The 19,663-nt window shown below is 39.1% G+C and overlaps 1 protein-coding gene across 2 annotated transcripts in view; it reads left to right on the top strand.

Annotated features, from left to right (window-relative positions):
* Positions 1 to 19,663, top strand: part of MTAP (methylthioadenosine phosphorylase) — a 196,101-nt gene that overhangs the window by 137,554 nt on the left and 38,884 nt on the right. For both annotated transcript variants that reach the window (XM_053702599.1, XM_053702598.1), the window contains one exon: positions 15,831 to 16,070. In XM_053702599.1, coding sequence (XP_053558574.1) covers positions 15,831 to 16,070 — 240 coding nt within the window. The remainder of the gene's footprint in view (positions 1 to 15,830; positions 16,071 to 19,663) is intronic.

Raw genomic sequence — 19,663 nt, 5'->3', positions numbered from 1 at the left:
TATCCCACAAGTAAGGATGACGCCGTGGACCGGACACACCGTTGGAGAAAGTAATTTATCAGGTAAGCATAAATTCTGTTTTCAAATGCCAATATAAGGGTAAAGGAGCTACTTGTAAACAATTTAATACACTCCAGCAGGTAAAGTGGATCATTGGGAACAAATTAAAGGGGATATAATTTTTGAGTAAACTGTCCCTTTAAACAAATTCCTCAGAGTTCCATCTTTCAAAATGGAAACTATTCGGACCATCCTACCCATGATCCAAGAAGGTCAGTACATGACCACAGTGGACTTAAAGGATGCCTTCCTTCACATACCGATTCACAAAGATCATCATCGGTTTCTAAGGTTTGCCTTTCTAGACAGGCATTACCAATTTGTAGCTCTTCCCTTCGGGTTGGCTATAGCCCCGAGAATCTTTACAAAGGTTCTGGGCTCACTTCTGGCGGTTCTAAGACCGCGAGGCATAGCGGTGGCTCCGTATCTAGACGACATCCTGATACAGGCGTCAAGCTTTCAAGTTGCCAAGTCTCATACAGAGATAGTTCTGGCATTTCTGAGGTCGCACGGGTGGAAAGTGAACGAGGAAAAGAGTTCTCTATCCCCACTCACAAGAGTCTCCTTCTTACGGACTCTTATAGATTCTGTAGAAATGAAAATTTACCTGACGGAGTCCAGGTTATCAAAACTTCTAAATGCTTGCCGTGTTCTTCACTCCATTCCGCGCCCTTCGGTAGCTCAGTGTATGGAGGTAATCGGCTTAATGGTAGCGGCAATGGACATAGTGCCATTTGCGCGCCTTCATCTCAGACCGCTGCAATTATGCATGCTGAGTCAGTGGAATGGGGATTACACAGATTTGTCCCCTCTGCTAAATCTGGATCAAGAGACCAGAGATTCTCTTCTCTGGTGGTTGTCTTGGGTACACCTGTCCAAGGGTATGACCTTTTGCAGGCCAGATTGGACAATTGTAACAGATGCCAGCCTTCTAGGTTGGGGTGCAGTCTGGAATTCCCTGAAGGCACAGGGATCGTGGACTCAGGAGGAGAAACTCCTTCCAATAAATATTCTGGAGTTAAGAGCGATATTCAATGCTCTTCTGGCTTGGCCTCAGTTAGCAACACTGAGGTTCATCAGATTTCAGTCGGACAACATCACGACTGTGGCTTACATCAACCATCAAGGGGGAACCAGGAGTTCCCTAGCGATGTTAGAAGTCTCAAAAATAATTTGCTGGGCAGAGTACCACTCTTGCCACCTGTCAGCAATCCATATCCCAGGCGTGGAGAACTGGGAGGCGGATTTTTTAAGTCGTCAGACTTTCCATCCGGGGGAGTGGGAAGTCCATCCGGAGGTGTTTGCTCAGTTGATTCATCGTTGGGGCAAACCAGAGTTGGATCTCATGGCGTCTCGCCAGAACGCCAAGCTTCCTTGTTACGGATCCAGGTCCAGGGACCCAGAAGCGACGCTGATAGATGCTCTTGCAGCGCCTTGGTTCTTCAACCTGGCTTATGTGTTTCCACCGTTTCCTCTGCTCCCTCGACTGATTGCCAAAATCAAACAGGAGAGAGCATCGGTGATTCTGATAGCACCTGCGTGGCCACGCAGGACTTGGTATGCAGACCTAGTGGACATGTCATCCTTTCCACCATGGACTCTGCCTCTAAGACAGGACCTTCTGATACAAGGTCCTTTCAATCATCCAAATCTAATTTCTCTGAGACTGACTGCATGGAGATTGAACGCTTGATTCTATCAAAGCGTGGCTTCTCCGAGTCAGTCATTGATACTTTAATACAGCACCTTCATTAATTAAAGGGATGACCCCAAAAATTCCTTTGTCCATCGCGAACCTACAAGGCTTCTATACCTGCGGTCGGTGTAAGGGTTGTAACTACACAAAAAGGGTACACAAGTCATTTACTTCATCCACTACAGGACAGACATTTATTATTAAACATTTCATAACATGCAAAACCACTAACGTCATTTAACTTTTACAGTGCAATTGTAAGATCCAATACTTAGGCCAAACAACCAGGTTTTTAAAAACACGTATACTAGAACATCTCAATAAAATAGAGAAAAAGCACAAAGATCACGGTGTACCCCTACATTGTAATTCCTGTCAAGATTTCAACAAAAAACATTTCCTCTGGTTGGGTATAGAAAGAGTGTCTACCCACTGGAGGGGGGGGGAAGCTGGAAAAAGAACTAGACAGAAGGGAACTTTGGTGGATTCACACTATGAGAACCTACAACCAATGGGGTCTAAACAAGGACCTTAGGATAGCAGCCTTTATCTAACATATCAAATATATTACTATTAATTTAATACACTATTCTTGACACATTATTAAATTAATGCCACACTTATAAACTATTAGGTACATTTAGGTATCTCATCAACACTTCACACTTATGTTATACTTTAGGATTAAATTAATATTTAAGACATCACATTCACTTTCAAGATATCACATTTTTATTTATTTTTTATTCATTCATTTTTATTTATTCATTTCATTATTAATAATAATGTATTAGCATAGTGACTTATTATAGTAAATAAGCACAATTAAATTTTCACTATTCAAATGTTGCACATATCTATTTATTTTTATTATTTCTTATGTTAGAGACAATATTTAAAATTTCCTTAAACAAAATATTTATTTATAATCATGTTACTAGATCTGTGGGCTCTCACCATGAAATTTCCTTAAACAAAATATTTATTTATAATCATGTTACTAGATCTGTGGGCTCTCACCATGAAATTTCCTTAAACAAAATATTTATTTATAATCATGTTACTAGATCTGTGGGCTCTCACCATGAAATTTCCTTAAACAAAATATTTATTTATAATCATGTTACTAGATCTGTGGGCTCTCACCATGAAATTTCCTTAAACAAAATATTTATTTATAATCATGTTACTAGATCTGTGGGCTCTCACCATGACATTTCCTTAAACAAAATATTTATTTATAATCATGTTACTAGATCTTTGGGCTCTCACCATGAAATTTCCTTAAACGAAATATTTGCAGTAAGGATTCCCTTTTTGAAATATGAATGTAGTGTGTCACAAAGATTTCAGATCCATTCTGAAGAGCAAAAACTGGTCACTTTTTTCCTGCTTTTGTTTCAGAATTATTTATCTTGTTTTATTGGCTGAGATGTATGTCTGATGTCATTCGGGACACTCCCTCTATTAGTACACAGAACTTTAACTCTTCTGGATTGATGCTTTCACCCTTGGATTACAGCCGTCCTCTGATTGGACAAGAAAAGCACATGACCGCAGACCGGACCTGAAAAGGAACTGTTAGACAACGGACTACTTGATTGAGGACTTTATACTACTGTCTGTTCATTGGTCTAAATATTCAAGAAATGTTTTGATTGGTTAAATAACGTATCAATACTAAACTAAGCCTCTATTTTTAAACTTTGATGGTTTTTTAATGATTTTCTTTAAAATATATTTTTCTTCATTTTTATTCTCAGGAATAGTTTACTATTGATGCATATATATAGTATTAAACATTTTATGAAGTTTTTGTGAGTCCAATTTCCTGTGCTCAACAGGAAATTGGAACTAATTGTTCACCTGTATATAAACCAGCCCTGTAGCCACAGCAAACACACTCAATACTTGGTTTTACTTACCTGTTTTACTTGTTTTAATGTATGCTCTTGATAAAGACGTGTAATACGTTGAAACGCGTTGAGCAAATAAAACCTTTTATCCTTTGTTGAAAGATTGTCGAGATCTTGTTTTGCTGTGCTGAGCTGGAATCTCCTGATTTATGGAGTAAGTTACTACATTTTTTTCAGTTATACACTGGATACTTTTGTCATTTGGGTCTCTATTTATAGTCCACTTTTGGATAAACCTGAAAATTCAATATTTGACTCCAGGAACCTGTGGACTCTTGCCATCTGACGCTACGTTCCCTTTCAGCTGTAAAGATTCATCTTATGGAGTGAGTATACTGCACCCATATTAATTGGCTTCAATATATGCATCAAGCCTTTTTTCTCTTCACTTACTAGAGAAAATCACTCAATAGACCAGCGCCATCTACTACTACTATCTATCTATACACAGTCACAAGGGAGAGACTGCAAGAAGGCTGCGGTCTGACCTAAAGGAGAGTATCAGTTCTTAGTTCATTTGTACAGAATATTGTGTGTTTTTTTCCATCTTGCACCTCTGTATATTGTTTTCCTTTTAATACAGGCACGAAAGCCTGTTACCAGGAAAATCTACCACAAGATATGGAGTAAATATCTTTATTGGTGTGAATCCAAGAATTACTCATGGAGTAAGGTTAGGATTCCTAGAATATTGTCTTTTCTCCAAGAGGGCTTGGACAAAGGATTATCAGCTAGTTCCTTAAAGGGACAGATTTCTGCTCTTTCTATTCTTTTGCACAAGTGTCTGGCAGAGGTTCCAGACGTCCAGGCATTTTGCCAGGCTTTGGTTAGAATTAAGCCTGTGTTTAAACCTGTTGCTCCCCCGTGGAGGTGGTGGTTCTTAAAGTTCTTCAAGGAGTTCAGTTTGAACCCCTTCATTCCATTGATATTAAACTTTTATCTTGGAAAGTTCTGTTTTTGATGGCTATTTCCTCGGCTCGGAGAGTCTGAGCTATCTGCCTTACAATGTGATTCTCCTTATCTGATTTTTCATGCAGATAAGGTAGTCCTGCGTACCAAACCTGGGTTTTCTCCAACATTGGTGTGTCCGGTCCACGGCGTCATCCTTACTTGTGGGATATTCTCTTCCCCAACAGGAAATGGCAAAGAGTCCCAGCAAAGCTGGTCACATGATCCCTCCTAGGCTCCGCCCACCCCAGTCATTCTCTTTGCCGTTGCACAGGCAACATCTCCACGGAGATGGTTAAGAGTTTTTTGGTGTTTAAATGTAGTTTTATTCTTCTATCAAGTGTTTGTTATTTTAAAATAGTGCTGGTATGTACTATTTACTCTGAAACAGAAAAGGATGAAGATTTCTGTTTGTAAGAGGAAGATGATTTTAGCACAGTAACTAAAATCGATTGCTGTTTCCACACAGGACTGTTGAGATGAAGTAACTTCAGTTGGGGGAAACAGTTAGCAGTCTTTTCTGCTTAAGGTATGACTAGCCATATTTCTAACAAGACCATGTAATGCTGGAAGGCTGTCATTTCCCCTCATGGGGACCGGTAAGCCATTTTCTTAGTTAAACATAAAAGAATAAAGGGCTTCAAAAAGGGCTTAAAAACTGGTAGACATTTTTCTGGGCTAAATCAATTGCTTTACTAGGCATATTATGCAGATTCTAACTAATTATTGGTATTATAATCTTGGGGAATGTTTAGAAAAACGGCAGTCACTGTGTTGGACACCTTTTTCAGATGGGGGCCTTTCTAGTTATAGACAGAGCCTCATTCTGGGACTGTATAGGGGTTAAATGTAAAAACGGCTCCGGTTCCGTTAATTTAAGGGTTAAAGCTCTGAAATTTGGTGTGCAATACTTTTAATGCTTTAAGACACTGTGGTGAAATTTTGGTGAATTTTGAACAATTCCTTCATACTTTTTCACATATTCAGTAATAAAGTGTTTTCAGTTTGAAATTTAAAGTGACAGTAACGGTTTTATTTTAAAACGTTTTTTGTGCTTTGTTGACAAGTTTAACCCTGTTTAACATGTCTGTACCATCAGATAAGCTATGTTCTATATGTATGAAAGCCAATGTGTCTCCCCATTTAAATTTATGTGATAATTGTGCCATAGTGTCCAAACAAAGTAAGGACAGTAATGCAACAGATAATGATATTGCCCAAGATGATTCCTCAAATGAGGGGAGTAAACATGATACTACATCATCCCCTACTGTGTCTACACCAGTTATGCCCACACAGGAGGCCCCTAGTACATCTAGTGCGCCAATACTTATTACCATACAACAATTAACGGCTGTAATGGATAACTCCATAGCAAATCTTTTATCCAAAATGCATACTTATCAGAGAAAGCGCGATTGCTCTGTTTTAAACACTGAAGAGCAAGAGGACGCTGATGATAACTGTTCTGACATACCCTCACACCAATCTCAAGGGGCCATGAGGGAGGTTTTGTCTGATGGAGAAATTTCAGATTCAGGAAAAATTTCTCATCAAGCTGAACCTGATGTTGTGACATTTAAATTTAAATTAGAACATCTCCGCGCACTGCTTAAGGAGGTGTTATCTACTCTGGATGATTGTGACAATTTGGTCATTCCAGAGAAATTATGTAAGATGGACAAGTTCCTAGAGGTTCCGGTGCCCCCCGACGCTTTTCCTATACCCAAGCGGGTGGCGGACATAGTAAATAAAGAGTGGGAAAGGCCCGGCATACCTTTTGTTCCCCCCCCTATATTTAAGAAATTATTTCCTATAGTCGACCCCAGAAAGGACTTATGGCAGACAGTCCCCAAGGTCGAGGGGGCGGTTTCTACTCTAAACAAACACACTACTATTCCTATCGAAGATAGTTGTGCTTTCAAAGATCCTATGGATAAGAAATTAGAGGGTTTGCTTAAAAAGATTTTTGTACAGCAAGGTTACCTTCTACAACCAATTTCATGCATTGTTCCTGTCACTACGGCAGCGTGTTTCTGGTTCGAGGAACTAGAAAAATCACTCAGTAAAGAATCTTCTTATGAGGAGGTTATGGACAGAGTTCAAGCACTTAAATTGGCTAACTCTTTTGTTTTAGATGCCGCTTTGCAATTAGCTAGATTAGCGGCGAAAAATTCAGGGTTTGCTGTCGTGGCGCGCAGAGTGCTTTGGCTAAAGTCTTGGTCAGCGGATGTGTCTTCCAAGACAAAATTGCTTAACATTCCTTTCAAAGGTAAAACATTATATGGACCTGATTTGAAAGAGATTATTTCAGACATCACTGGGGGAAAGGGCCACGCCCTCCCACAGGATAGGTCTTTTAAGGCTAATAATAAGCCTAATTTTCGTCCCTTTCGCAGAAACGGACCAGTCTCTAATTCTGTATCCTCTAAGCAAGAGGGTAATACTTCACAACCCAAACCAGCCTGGAAACCAATGCAAGGCTGGAACAAGGGTAAGAAGGCCAAGAAGCCTACCACTGCTACCAAAACAGCATGAAGGGATAGCCCCCGATCCGGGACCGGATCTAGTGGGGGGCAGACTTTCTCTCTTTGCTCAGGCTTGGGCAAGAGATGTTCAGGATCCTTGGGCGCTAGAAATAGTTTCTCAAGGTTATCTCCTGGAATTCAAGGAACTACCCCCAAGGGGAAGGTTCCACAGGTCTCAATTATCTTCAAACCAAATAAAGAGACAGGCATTCTTACATTGTGTAGAAGACCTGTTAAAGATGGGAGTGATACATCCAGTTCCAATAAGAGAACAAGGAATGGGATTTTATTCCAATCTGTTCATAGTTCCCAAAAAAGAGGGAACATTCAGACCAATTTTGGATCTAAAGATCCTAAACAAATTTCTCAGGGTACCATCGTTCAAAATGGAAACTATTCGAACGATCCTACCTACTATCCAGGAAAATCAATTTATGACTACCGTGGATTTAAAGGATGCGTACCTACATATTCCTATCCACAAGGAACATCATCAGTTCCTAAGGTTCGCTTTTCTGGACAAGCATTACCAGTTTGTGGCACTTCCATTTGGATTAGCCACTGCTCCAAGGATTTTCACAAAGGTACTAGGGTCCCTTCTAGCGGTTCTAAGACCAAGGGGCATTGCAGTAGTACCTTACTTGGACGACATCCTGATTCAAGCGTCGTCCCTGTCAAAAGCAAAGGCTCATACGGACATCGTCCTAGCCTTTCTCAGATCTCACGGATGGAAGGTGAACAAAGAAAAAAGTTCTCTGTCCCCGTCAACAAGAGTTCCCTTCTTGGGAACAATAATAGATTCCTTAGAAATGAGGATTTTTCTGACAGAGGTCAGAAAATCAAAACTTCTAAGCTCTTGTCAAGTACATCATTCTGTTCCTCGTCCTTCCATAGCGCAGTGCATGGAAGTAATAGGATTGATGGTTGCAACAATGGACATAGTTCCTTTTGCACAAATTCATCTAAGACCATTACAACTGTGCATGCTCAAACAGTGGAATGGGGATTATACAGACTTGTCTCCGACGATTCAAGTAGATCAAAAGACCAGAGATTCACTCCGTTGGTGGCTGACCCTGGACAATCTGTCACAGGGAATGAGCTTCCGCAGACCAGAGTGGGTCATTGTCACGACCGACGCCAGCCTAGTGGGCTGGGGCGCGGTCTGGGAATCCCTGAAAGCTCAGGGTCTATGGTCTCGGGAAGAGTCTCTTCTCCCGATAAACATTCTGGAACTGAGAGCGATATTCAATGCTCTCAGAGCTTGGCCTCAACTAGCAAAGGCCAAATTCATAAGGTTTCAGTCAGACAACATGACGACCGTTGCATATATCAATCATCAGGGGGGAACAAGGACTTCCCTGGCGATGAAAGAAGTGACCAAGATAATTCAATGGGCAGAGGATCACTCCTGCCACTTGTCTGCGATCCACATCCCAGGAGTGGAAAATTGGGAAGCGGATTTTCTGAGTCGTCAGACATTCCATCCGGGGGAGTGGGAACTCCATCCGGAAATCTTTGCCCAAATAACTCAATTATGGGGAATTCCAGACATGGATCTGATGGCGTCTCGTCAGAACTTCAAGGTTCCTTGCTACGGGTCCAGATCCAGGGATCCCAAGGCGACCCTAGTAGATGCACTAGTAGCACCTTGGACCTTCAACCTAGCTTATGTATTCCCACCGTTTCCTCTCATCCCCAGGCTGGTAGCCAGGATCAATCAGGAGAGGGCCTCGGTGATCTTGATAGCTCCTGCGTGGCCACGCAGGACTTGGTATGCAGACCTGGTGAATATGTCATCGGCTCCACCATGGAAGCTACCTTTGAGACAGGACCTTCTTGTTCAGGGTCCATTCGAACATCCGAATCTGGTTTCCCTCCAACTGACGGCTTGGAGATTGAACGCTTGATTTTATCAAAGCGTGGGTTTTCAGATTCTGTAATAGATACTCTGATTCAGGCTAGAAAGCCTGTAACTAGAAAAATTTACCATAAAATATGGAAAAAATATATCTGTTGGTGTGAATCTAAAGGATTCCCATGGAACAAGATAAAAATTCCTAAGATTCTATCCTTTCTACAAGAAGGTTTGGAGAAAGGATTATCTGCAAGTTCTCTGAAGGGACAGATCTCTGCTTTATCTGTTTTACTTCACAAAAGACTGGCAGCTGTGCCAGATGTTCAAGCATTTGTTCAGGCTCTGGTTAGGATCAAGCCTGTTTACAGACCTTTGACTCCTCCCTGGAGTCTAAATCTAGTTCTTTCAGTTCTTCAAGGGGTTCCGTTTGAACCCTTACATTCCGTAGATATTAAGTTATTATCTTGGAAAGTTTTGTTTTTGGTTGCAATTTCTTCTGCTAGAAGAGTTTCAGAGTTATCTGCTCTGCAGTGTTCTCCGCCCTATCTGGTGTTCCATGCAGATAAGGTGGTTTTGCGTACTAAGCCTGGTTTTCTTCCGAAAGTTGTTTCCAACAAAAATATTAACCAGGAGATAGTTGTACCTTCTTTGTGTCCGAATCCAGTTTCAAAGAAGGAACGTTTGTTACACAATTTGGACGTAGTCCGTGCTCTAAAATTCTATTTAGAGGCTACTAAAGATTTCAGACAAACATCTTCCTTGTTTGTTGTTTATTCTGGTAAAAGGAGAGGTCAAAAAGCGACTTCTACCTCTCTTTCCTTTTGGCTTAAAAGCATTATCCGATTGGCTGATGAGACTGCCGGACGGCAGCCTTCTGAAAGAATCACAGCTCACTCCACTAGGGCTGTGGCTTCCACATGGGCCTTCAAGAACGAGGCTTCTGTTGACCAGATATGTAAGGCAGCGACTTGGTCTTCACTGCACACTTTTGCCAAATTTTACAAATTTGATACTTTTGCTTCTTCGGAGGCTATTTTTGGGAGAAAGGTTTTGCAAGCCGTGGTGCCTTCCATTTAGGTGACCTGATTTGCTCCCTCCCTTCATCCGTGTCCTAAAGCTTTGGTATTGGTTCCCACAAGTAAGGATGACGCCGTGGACCGGACACACCAATGTTGGAGAAAACAGAATTTATGCTTACCTGATAAATTGCTTTCTCCAAGGGTGTGTCCGGTCCACGGCCCGCCCTGGTTTTTTAATCAGGTCTGATGAATTATTTTCTCTAACTACAGTCACCACGGTATCATATGGTTTCTCCTATATATATTTCCTCCTGTCCGTCGGTCGAATGACTGGGGTGGGCGGAGCCTAGGAGGGATCATGTGACCAGCTTTGCTGGGACTCTTTGCCATTTCCTGTTGGGGAAGAGAATATCCCACAAGTAAGGATGACGCCGTGGACCGGACACACCGTTGGAGAAAGCAATTTATCAGGTAAGCATAAATTCTGTTTTTACCTAAGGTGGTTTCTAATAAGAATATCAATCAAGAGATTGTTGTTCCATCATTGTGTCCTAATCCTTCTTCAAAGAAGGAACGTCTTTTACATAATCTGGACGTAGTCCATGCCTTGAAGTTTTACTTACAAGCTACTAAAGATTTTCGTCAAACATATACCCTGTTTGTCGTTTACTCTGGACAGAGGAGAGGTCAAAAAGCTTTGGCATCCTCTCTTTCCTTTTGGCTTCGGAGCATAATACGCCTAGCCTATGAGACTGCTGGACAGCAGCCCCCTGAAAGGATTACAGCTCATTCCACTAGAGCTGTGGCTTCCACCTGGGCCTTTAAAAATGAGGCCTCTGTTGAACAGATTTGCAAGGCCGCGACTTGGTCTTCGCTTCACACTTTTTCCAAATTTTCCAAATTTGATACTTTTGCTTCTTCGGAGGCTGTTTTTGGGAGAAAGGTTCTTCAGGCAGTGGTTCCTTCCGCTTAATCCTGCCTTGTCCCTCCCATCATCCTTGTACTTTAGTTTTGGTATTGGTATCCCATAAGTAATGGATGATCCGTGGACTGGATACACTTAACAAGAGAAAACATAATTTATGCTTACCTGATAAATTTATTTCTCTTGTAGTGTATCCAGTCCACGGCCCGCCCTGTCCTTTTAAGGCAGGTCTAAATTTTAATTAAACTACAGTCACCACTGCACCCTATGGTTTCTCCTTTCTCTGTTTTCGGTCGAATGACTGGATATGACAGTTAGAGGAGGAGCTATAGGAGCTCTGCTGTGGGTGATCCTCTTGCAACTTCCTGTTGGGAAGGAGAATATCACATAAGTAATGGATGATCCGTGGACTGGATACACTACAAGAGAAATAAATTTATCAGGTAAGCATAAATTATGTTATTCTATATCTCACATACATGATTATGTTATCTTCCTCTACATAGATATTTCACTTAGGATATGCAATGTTTACCGGTGTGGTATAGGTTCCAAGAAATAACTGACAAAGTATAATCATAATGCAGTCATGACTATAAAAAAGAGGAGATATTCTATACCACTACTTTACTATTAGTAGCAGCAGCATTAATGGCAGTAAGAATGCAAATAATATTCCCATAAACCAAGTTATTACTGCTGGTCTTTTGTGCCAAAGGAAAATGATGTCACTATTATGGTAAAAACGTGCATCATGTTATTACAAAGAAAACAGAGAGGAGTCATCCTGTAATATTTAAAATAGCATGTGAACTGCAGAAAGATTTCACAACGTATAAAAAGACAAAAAAAAAATACACACAGCTAAAGATTCATTAAGATTCCAAAGAACTATCCAGTGACAATTTCCCAAGGTATATATAAAGTTGAAGAACCTCCATAAACTATAAATGACCAGCTCCATAGAATGTAACATTGAGACTGAATATGTTGGTGTCATGATGGAGCCCTTTGAATTTTAGTGACTCTTGTGCAGAATATATTAAAAGTGACAGTGACATTTGCACCTAATTCTTCCAAGCCAAAGGGGGGGGGGGGGGGGGTCATTATCAGATTTAGGGTCTCTGCACCAAAGACATGCGTGACTATATGCAGAGTGCTGCAGCGGACAGGCTGAAAAGGCACTGCGGGCTCTTACCGGTTCTCTCCAAGCTCTTTCAGTGACAGCACCGGTGATAATGAAGCCCTCTGACCTGACGTGATGCGCTGCGCTCCTCTCCCGCAGTCTTGATTGAAGCCGTCTGAGGTGATGCTACGCTCTGTGCTGCTGTCCACTGAGGCCCGCTCTGTCTTTGTGTGCTCTTACCGCCACAAAAAGCATGCGCGCATGCTTAATAGCTCCAGCACATCTACTTGCGGCGGCAGCCAGTGTAAAGGAAACTGGTCAAATCAAATTACTTCCAGGACAAATAGCTATAGGTAAGGGACAATGGGGGACAGGAAATTGAGGCGCCAAACATAATTTTAAAGGCACCAGTGACGCCCAGGCGCCCGGGATAATCGAGCACTGTTCTAGTCAGTTTTTTTACAGCTATGCTGCATCACTTTGAAGTGTTTCAACATTTGAGTATCATGGCCCTTTAAGTGTATGAAGGTGTTACAGTACTTTCCATATCTGGTATTAATGTCTTATTATTTTGCATTCCTATTCTAGCTGTAGCTTGCTATTCTGTTTTCTGTTGCTATTCAATATTATACTTGTGAGGTATGTCACAGTATTTGTTTACTTGCTTGGTTATACTATTTATTGCTATGCAATAATATTCTTAACCACACACAATAGGAAGGATGCTCAAGCCGAGGGAATAGCCGCTGCAGTCTTTTGCGCTAACAATCGGTCTGCTGGGTGCATATAGGAAACGCCCCTGTTCAGGCATGATAAATCAATGATAGAAAGCAAAATCCCGGCACTCCAGGAATAGTATAATCCTTTATTCGCAAAAAGATTAAAATCGGAAGCTACAGATAAAACAAAAGGAAAAGGGGATCCAATTTCTCCATAGCATCAGATGTGTTTCATGAACAAGTGCCTTAACTGTGAGAAAGAGAGAAAGTGAGAGAGATATCACAATCCACAAAATCCTGTAGCTTTCTAACTGGGGAATACAAATCTAAATCTTTGTTCATTGGCATGCTCTATTTCAGCTATTGTTTCATTATATTTGATCATTTTAAGGTCTTGATCTGTCTAGAAATATGCAATGGGATAACTCTCGTTTGGTATAGCAGTACTGCTCAGATTTAAAATGATAGTTTTTGGGGTCATTTTTGAAAAACTAGACAACCCAAGGCATTATTCTAAGCCACCGATTTTTAAACCTGTTCTCAGGCCTCCACAACAGGCCACATTTTGTGGATATCTGAAGTGGAGCACAGGTGAAATAATCAGCGGATTAGTAAACATGGTAATTTCACCTGCTCTCATCCAAGGTAATCCTGAAAACCTGGCCTGTTGGGGAGGCCTGAGGACAGGTTTGAAAATCAGTGTTCTAGGCCAATTTTTGTATATTTAATGCAACCGTTTAAATGCCAAATTCTAGCATATAAAAAAAAGTTAGTTTTCACAAACTTTCGGTTTCAAACAAATTTAAACACAACTACTGTATTCATAAGACAAATGGTTGTAAAAGTTTCTCTAGGATTTCTTTGCTCAGAAATGGCAAACATGCATGGCTTTGCCATTGATTTTTGGTAATTAGAAGGCCACTAATTGCAGCTGGGCACCACACTTCTGAAATTCCCAGAGGTACTAATCAACAATGCTGGAGGATGACAAGTTATGGAAACAGTAGTACAAAATGTAATTGTTATGGTTTTGGGCTCACCAATGTTTCATTGCTTCTTCCCTTTCTTTACTAATCTGTAAAAACTGAGGAAGCACAAATGTCACCCATACGCTTTCACACTGGTCTGTCATTATACCTGCAAGCTAAAGAACCTGGTCAGCTGCTGGTTTTTATAAAACAGAGTTCTTCATTTCCAGTGCATAGAACTCTATATTAGACCAGGTTTTCAGGATGGTCTAAGATGAAGACGTTAGATAAAGGGAACATTTTGAGATAGGAATATAAAATGTTTTAAGAAGGAGGGACCAGTGTGCACACAACCATTATCAGAAATTTCCTCCACCATTCAGCTTCCTGGCCTCTTGAATACAGACTTCATTAACCCCTTAAGGACCAGCGACGTACCCTGTATGTCGCTGGCCTTTTTTTGGGACTTGATTGTTTTATAGCACGGTCTTTGCACCAGCGTTGAGACTGCTCTATTCCACTAAGCCTGCTGGAGGGAGGGAATTAATAGCGTGTTCTTGCTAGACTTGTGCTATTATGTCCTGAAAAAACCCTTAACGACCAGTGACATACAGGTTACATTGTGGTCATTAAGGGGCTAAAGGGACATTAAATCTCTCCCTGATTTGCCTCAGCAGAGAAGATAAGATAAATTATAAGACTAAAACATTGCACTTATTTTCTCAATATTTTAAAAAACTTATATAAATTGTTATAAAAATGTTTAATTGTAGTAAAAAAAATGTGCAGTATAGTTTTTATCCTGTCCCCTTTTCCCCTGCTTTAATTCTTAAAATTGTTGGCAGATTTTAATTGCGTCACGATAGAAAACGGCTCATCAGCAGCTGTTAACATGCTAATAATTATCAAACAATATATTGTGATAAACCCCATAATGTAAGCAAACAAAAACTCTTCATAGTAATCTCAGACTAATATGTTCTTTAAATGCATCATTGCGCATAATTATATCTAGCATTTATTTAGTATTTAATGTTCTTTTAAATGAGTTTGAAACCAATTTTTTTTTCTTTTGGGGCCTTCAGAACATACATTTTTAAATAAGTTTCCAATTTGCTTAGTTCCCATGATATTCTTTGTTGATGAGATACCTAGGTAGCTGTCTGGAGCACTACATGGCAGGAATTAGTGCTGCCATCTAGTGCTCTTGGAAATGGATAACATTCTTGCACAACTGCTGTCATATAGTGCTCCCGACATGTGCACGCTCTTCAGCTTACATCCCTGCGTTTCAACAAAAGATACCAAGAGAATGAAGAAAATTTGATTGGACACTACAAATGTTTCTGAAATACATTTCCCATAATGCTTTACTGGACTTCAGAGTACCGAAACATCTGAACTAAAAGGTTCGCCATCACTGCTCTGTATTGATTCATGAAATAAAAAATTTGGGTTCCATGTCCCTTTAAGGTCATTTTAATCTATCCTGATGTTTAACATACTATGTGGTAAATATCCATACTATATGGCTCTAAACATTTTAAGAATGCTCTCTTGCATAGTGAGAATTGTCCATGTGGATTACAATACATTGGTTTCTGTATGTTGCGGCACACACAAGCATTACAAAAACGTTGTCTTTCTGCTACAATCTCATGTTATCTGCCTTACTGCTCCTCTGCCTTTGCTAAGTTAAAGGAAAACAGCAGCTAATCAGACATTGAAGTAAGGTGTATATATCTATTACAGATTTATATGATGATGTCTGTTACAAAATCACCATGTTTTTGTTAAATATCGATGCAACAACCTAATTATAATTAATAATCCTAAAATATTCCTATGTTAAAATGTTCCAATTAAATGTTGAATCTGGGGGTCATTATTACTAAACACTGTAAGAAATGATTAGCTAGTAATATTACATTGTGCTTAGATCATAAGATCAAGCTCATGAAATGAAAAAAATATTGTGTTCCGTTATAGAATCTAGCACCTAAACTTTGCATTTATTTATACAGTATTTTGTCACTGCTAATAAACTGTGTTTAACTTTTTTTTCAGGTTTTAATAGACATTTCCAAGAAGCTTGGCATTAAATGCCATTGTAAGGGCACAATGATTACAATAGAAGGACCACGCTTTAGTTCTAAAGCAGAAAGTCTCATGTTTCGCCTATGGGGAGCTGATGTTATCAATATGACCACTGTACCAGAAGTAATACTTGCCAAAGAAGCTGGAATCTGTTATGCCAGTATTGCTATGGCAACGGATTACGATTGCTGGAAAGAGCACGAAGAAGCAGTGAGTTGGAGAACTTTTTTTATTTATTACTTAAAACACAAACATTCTAAGCTATATTTCTGAAAAATTAAAGGGATATAAAATTAGCTTCAAAAATACCTGTGAGAAAATGTATCACTTATTGTTTAAGTTTTCTCATGCACTTGACACCTATAGCATACTCTATTATGCATAAAACCTGTGATAACTTTTATCAGAAGTCATTTTTGCAGATGAAAGTTTACTACAAAAAATATTTGTCAATTTTGAAATGCACCATGCCGAAATGGTGAGGGATTGTACACTCATTTGAACCTCTCTTCATGATAAAAAGGCTAGTAGCTTTATAGTTAGTGCACAAATATCAGGTGCTGCTGTGTTTTACTCACTCTGAGAATACACTTCAGAAAAGTCATGGAAATCCTAAATAAAATAGTTTCTAAAATGCATGTCTTCAAATGAATAGGAACAAAAAGAACAGTCTCAATAAACCCCATAAAAATATATAAAGATTTCAAGTTAAAACACAAATCTCTTAAGAAAAAGAGCAATCTATATATCTTTGATTGTTGAAGCAGACATTTCAGTTGAGGACTTTTTTTTTTTTTAACAGAATACTTCAGAGTTCTCTCTCTGCAACTTGGTTGTGAGTGCACCAGCTGAATCCACAATTGGATGAAAAGTTCTTTCTGTATTTGATTCTGAATACATTTTTTGTTTCTATTTTTAGCATGATAGCAGACATGTCTGTTTTCGTTTTTTTTGCCGCCTCATAGATTTTACTGCTAGTTGATGAGTTGTTTTAGGGTAGGCAATCATAAGGGAATATTGTCACACTTAAAGGGATAAAAAGAAAAGGATTGTGTAAAAAACAGCAATTAACCACTCAGTGTAGCCCCTGCCCCAAGTGTGATAAGAGCAGAGAAGTTTTTATTCTGTCAGTTCTGGGTATGAGCAAATCTGGCTCCCTGCTATCTAGTCTATTTACTAGCCTAGAAGTTTTATGACATCAGGCTAAGATAAACCTTCCTGCAAAGGCCTCCTCCTCCTTGTAGGGCTGTGACAGGAAGCACAAATGTAGTGTAAAAAAATAAAAGGTAAAATCCTTTTAAATAGATGAATAATACATATTGCAACAATTTCGTTTAAGTATAAGCAACTGCTTAGGGTTTTTTTTATTACAGCCATTAAACAGACTTTAAAGGGACAGTCTATCCAGAATGTTTGTTTAAAAAGATAGATAATCCCTTTATTACCCATTTCCCGGTTTTGCATAACCAACACTTTTTATAGTGTTTTTTACCTCTGTGATTACCTTGTATCTAAGCTTATGCAAACTGCCTTCTTATTTTAGTTATTTTAACAGACTTGCATTTAAGCCAATCAGTGCCCTCTTATAAGTAACTCCACGGGAGTGAGCACAATTTTATGTATATGGCACACATGAACTAGCGCTGTCTGGCTGTTAAAAACTGTCAAAATGCAGTGATATAAGAGGCGGACTTTAAGAGCTTAGAAATTAGCATATGAGCCTACATAGGTTTAGCTTTCAATAAAGAATATAAAGAGAGCAAAGCTGATGATAAAAGTAAATTAGAAAGTTGTTTAAAATTGCATTTCCTACAAAGATAGCAAAGTTTTTTTTTTTTTCAGGAGAATCCTTTGTCTGGTACTATATAATATGTATATAAAATGGTCTGAATATTGGAAAGACACTATTTTTTTCTTTGGTTCATAGCTTGGTACAAAAGCATTTCGTGTTGGTTAACAAATAATAAAAATCAGAATAGCATGATCTATCTGAATTATGAAAGGAAATATTTGAGTTTAACATGTCTTTAAATGTAATATTCAAATTATGTAACTGTTAAAACAGAAATATTGGGGGGTTGGGGGGACTTTTTCTTTTTTTTCCTTGATTAAATTATAAAATGCAATAATAGAGAAATGTGATTCTATTAATATTTAACTTTTTTTTATTTAGAGGTCCTGTGTGATGCTCAATTTGCTTTAGAGAACATATATTTTTGTAAACATAATATATTGTTGTGTGATAAATACAAATTTAAAAAAAAAAATTGCATTTCCTATTTGAATCATGAAAATTTAATTTTGACTAGACTGTCCCTTTAACATCGCTTTTTAAATTTCCATATCATTGGCAAGAAGAGGGAAGAGTCTGATACCCACCCGAAAAAGGTTTTAGGCAGTGGATTTTCTGTCTGCCGCTAGTTAAAGGGCCAGTGTTCTATTTTGGTGAGTGGTTTAATTTATGTTTGTGTTTTTTTTTTTTTTCACACGTGAAATACTAGTATATGACTGGCAATCTGTGTAGTACAAAGAAATGCCATACACATGCAATGCTAGTGTGTAGACTTGTGCCGCCCAGAATCATGTAGAATACTGAATATTGGTAAAACATTTACACTAGTTTTCATCAAACAAATGTAAATGTTGCTAAGCTACAGGTGAAAAAAGTTCACCTGTAGCTTATACTTCCCTTTAGTGTGCTCGAGGGCCGCACTAACCCACTCCTCTTCTTCACAGAACCCCGGCCTCGCCAATAGGAGGCTTAGGGCAGCAGCTCCCAGGGCCTGCACTAAAGGATATTCTCCTCTCGTGCAGGCCCTAAGTGCTTACACGCTAAGGCTCCTATTAGCGAGGATGCATCTTATTTCTGCAAGGATCCAGCTATTCCTATCCATGTTTGGCTGTGCCAATGTATAGGCAACCCCATTACACCTAAGTGGATTATCCCTGGGATCTCCCCAGTCGATTTATGGACTGTAAGAGGAAACCCACTGCCAGTTACACTCACCCCTTCATTGTCCATATAGTAGCAAGCAGGATAGTGCAAGGAGTACTCTAACTAGTTTGGTGCTTGTATTAGGTTTCCTGTCTACTGTATTTTGTGTTTTTCAAAGGGTCTAGTCCTAGTGTAGAATTCTGTTTTTTTTTTTTTTTTAAATATTCCCTTTATTTGTGGCTTATGATTAGGTCTTATTAATTAGTCTTGCAAAATGAATGTAATTAGTCCTGTCAAGGCTCTTTTACATGTTTTTGGGACCTGGTGAAAGGCAGACTCTTTTGGGCTGTTCTGCTAGATCTTTTGGATGTTTTATTTTCCACATCAGGAATAGGGAAATGGATTTCACTCCATCCTTTTAACTATTCAAAGAAAACACATTTTGGCCAGGATTGAATTATACATGTTCTCATCCACTGAATGTGTTCTGTTTTGCAGTCAAATATTCTCTGACTACTCCTTTGCCATTTGCTCAATTTTGTATAAGTTGAATTTACTTTTCCAGTGGATTTGCAATAACTTATTCCTGTCTTAAAGAATGTATCTCTGATATTAAGTAGGGGTCTCACGCTTTCAGTGGTGGATTACTGAGCTACTCCGTGATACATTTTTCACAGCTAAATTTTATTGATGTTCCAACAAAAGATTGTCATTAAGATTAGGGTGCAGTTCAAGATGAGCACAGGACTAGGGATATTGTGTCCTCTCTAAATATTTTCTTTAAGAAAAACCTGTATTATATATATATATATATATAATATTATATTAATGATTATAATTGTTTATGTTGATATTGTTATCTTGTATA

This window comes from Bombina bombina, chromosome 2 (genome assembly GCF_027579735.1).
Source record: "Bombina bombina isolate aBomBom1 chromosome 2, aBomBom1.pri, whole genome shotgun sequence".
NCBI lineage: Eukaryota > Metazoa > Chordata > Amphibia > Anura > Bombinatoridae > Bombina > Bombina bombina.
Note: the sequence above shows the minus strand (reverse complement) of the source record. Positions and strands in the feature narration are given on the sequence as shown.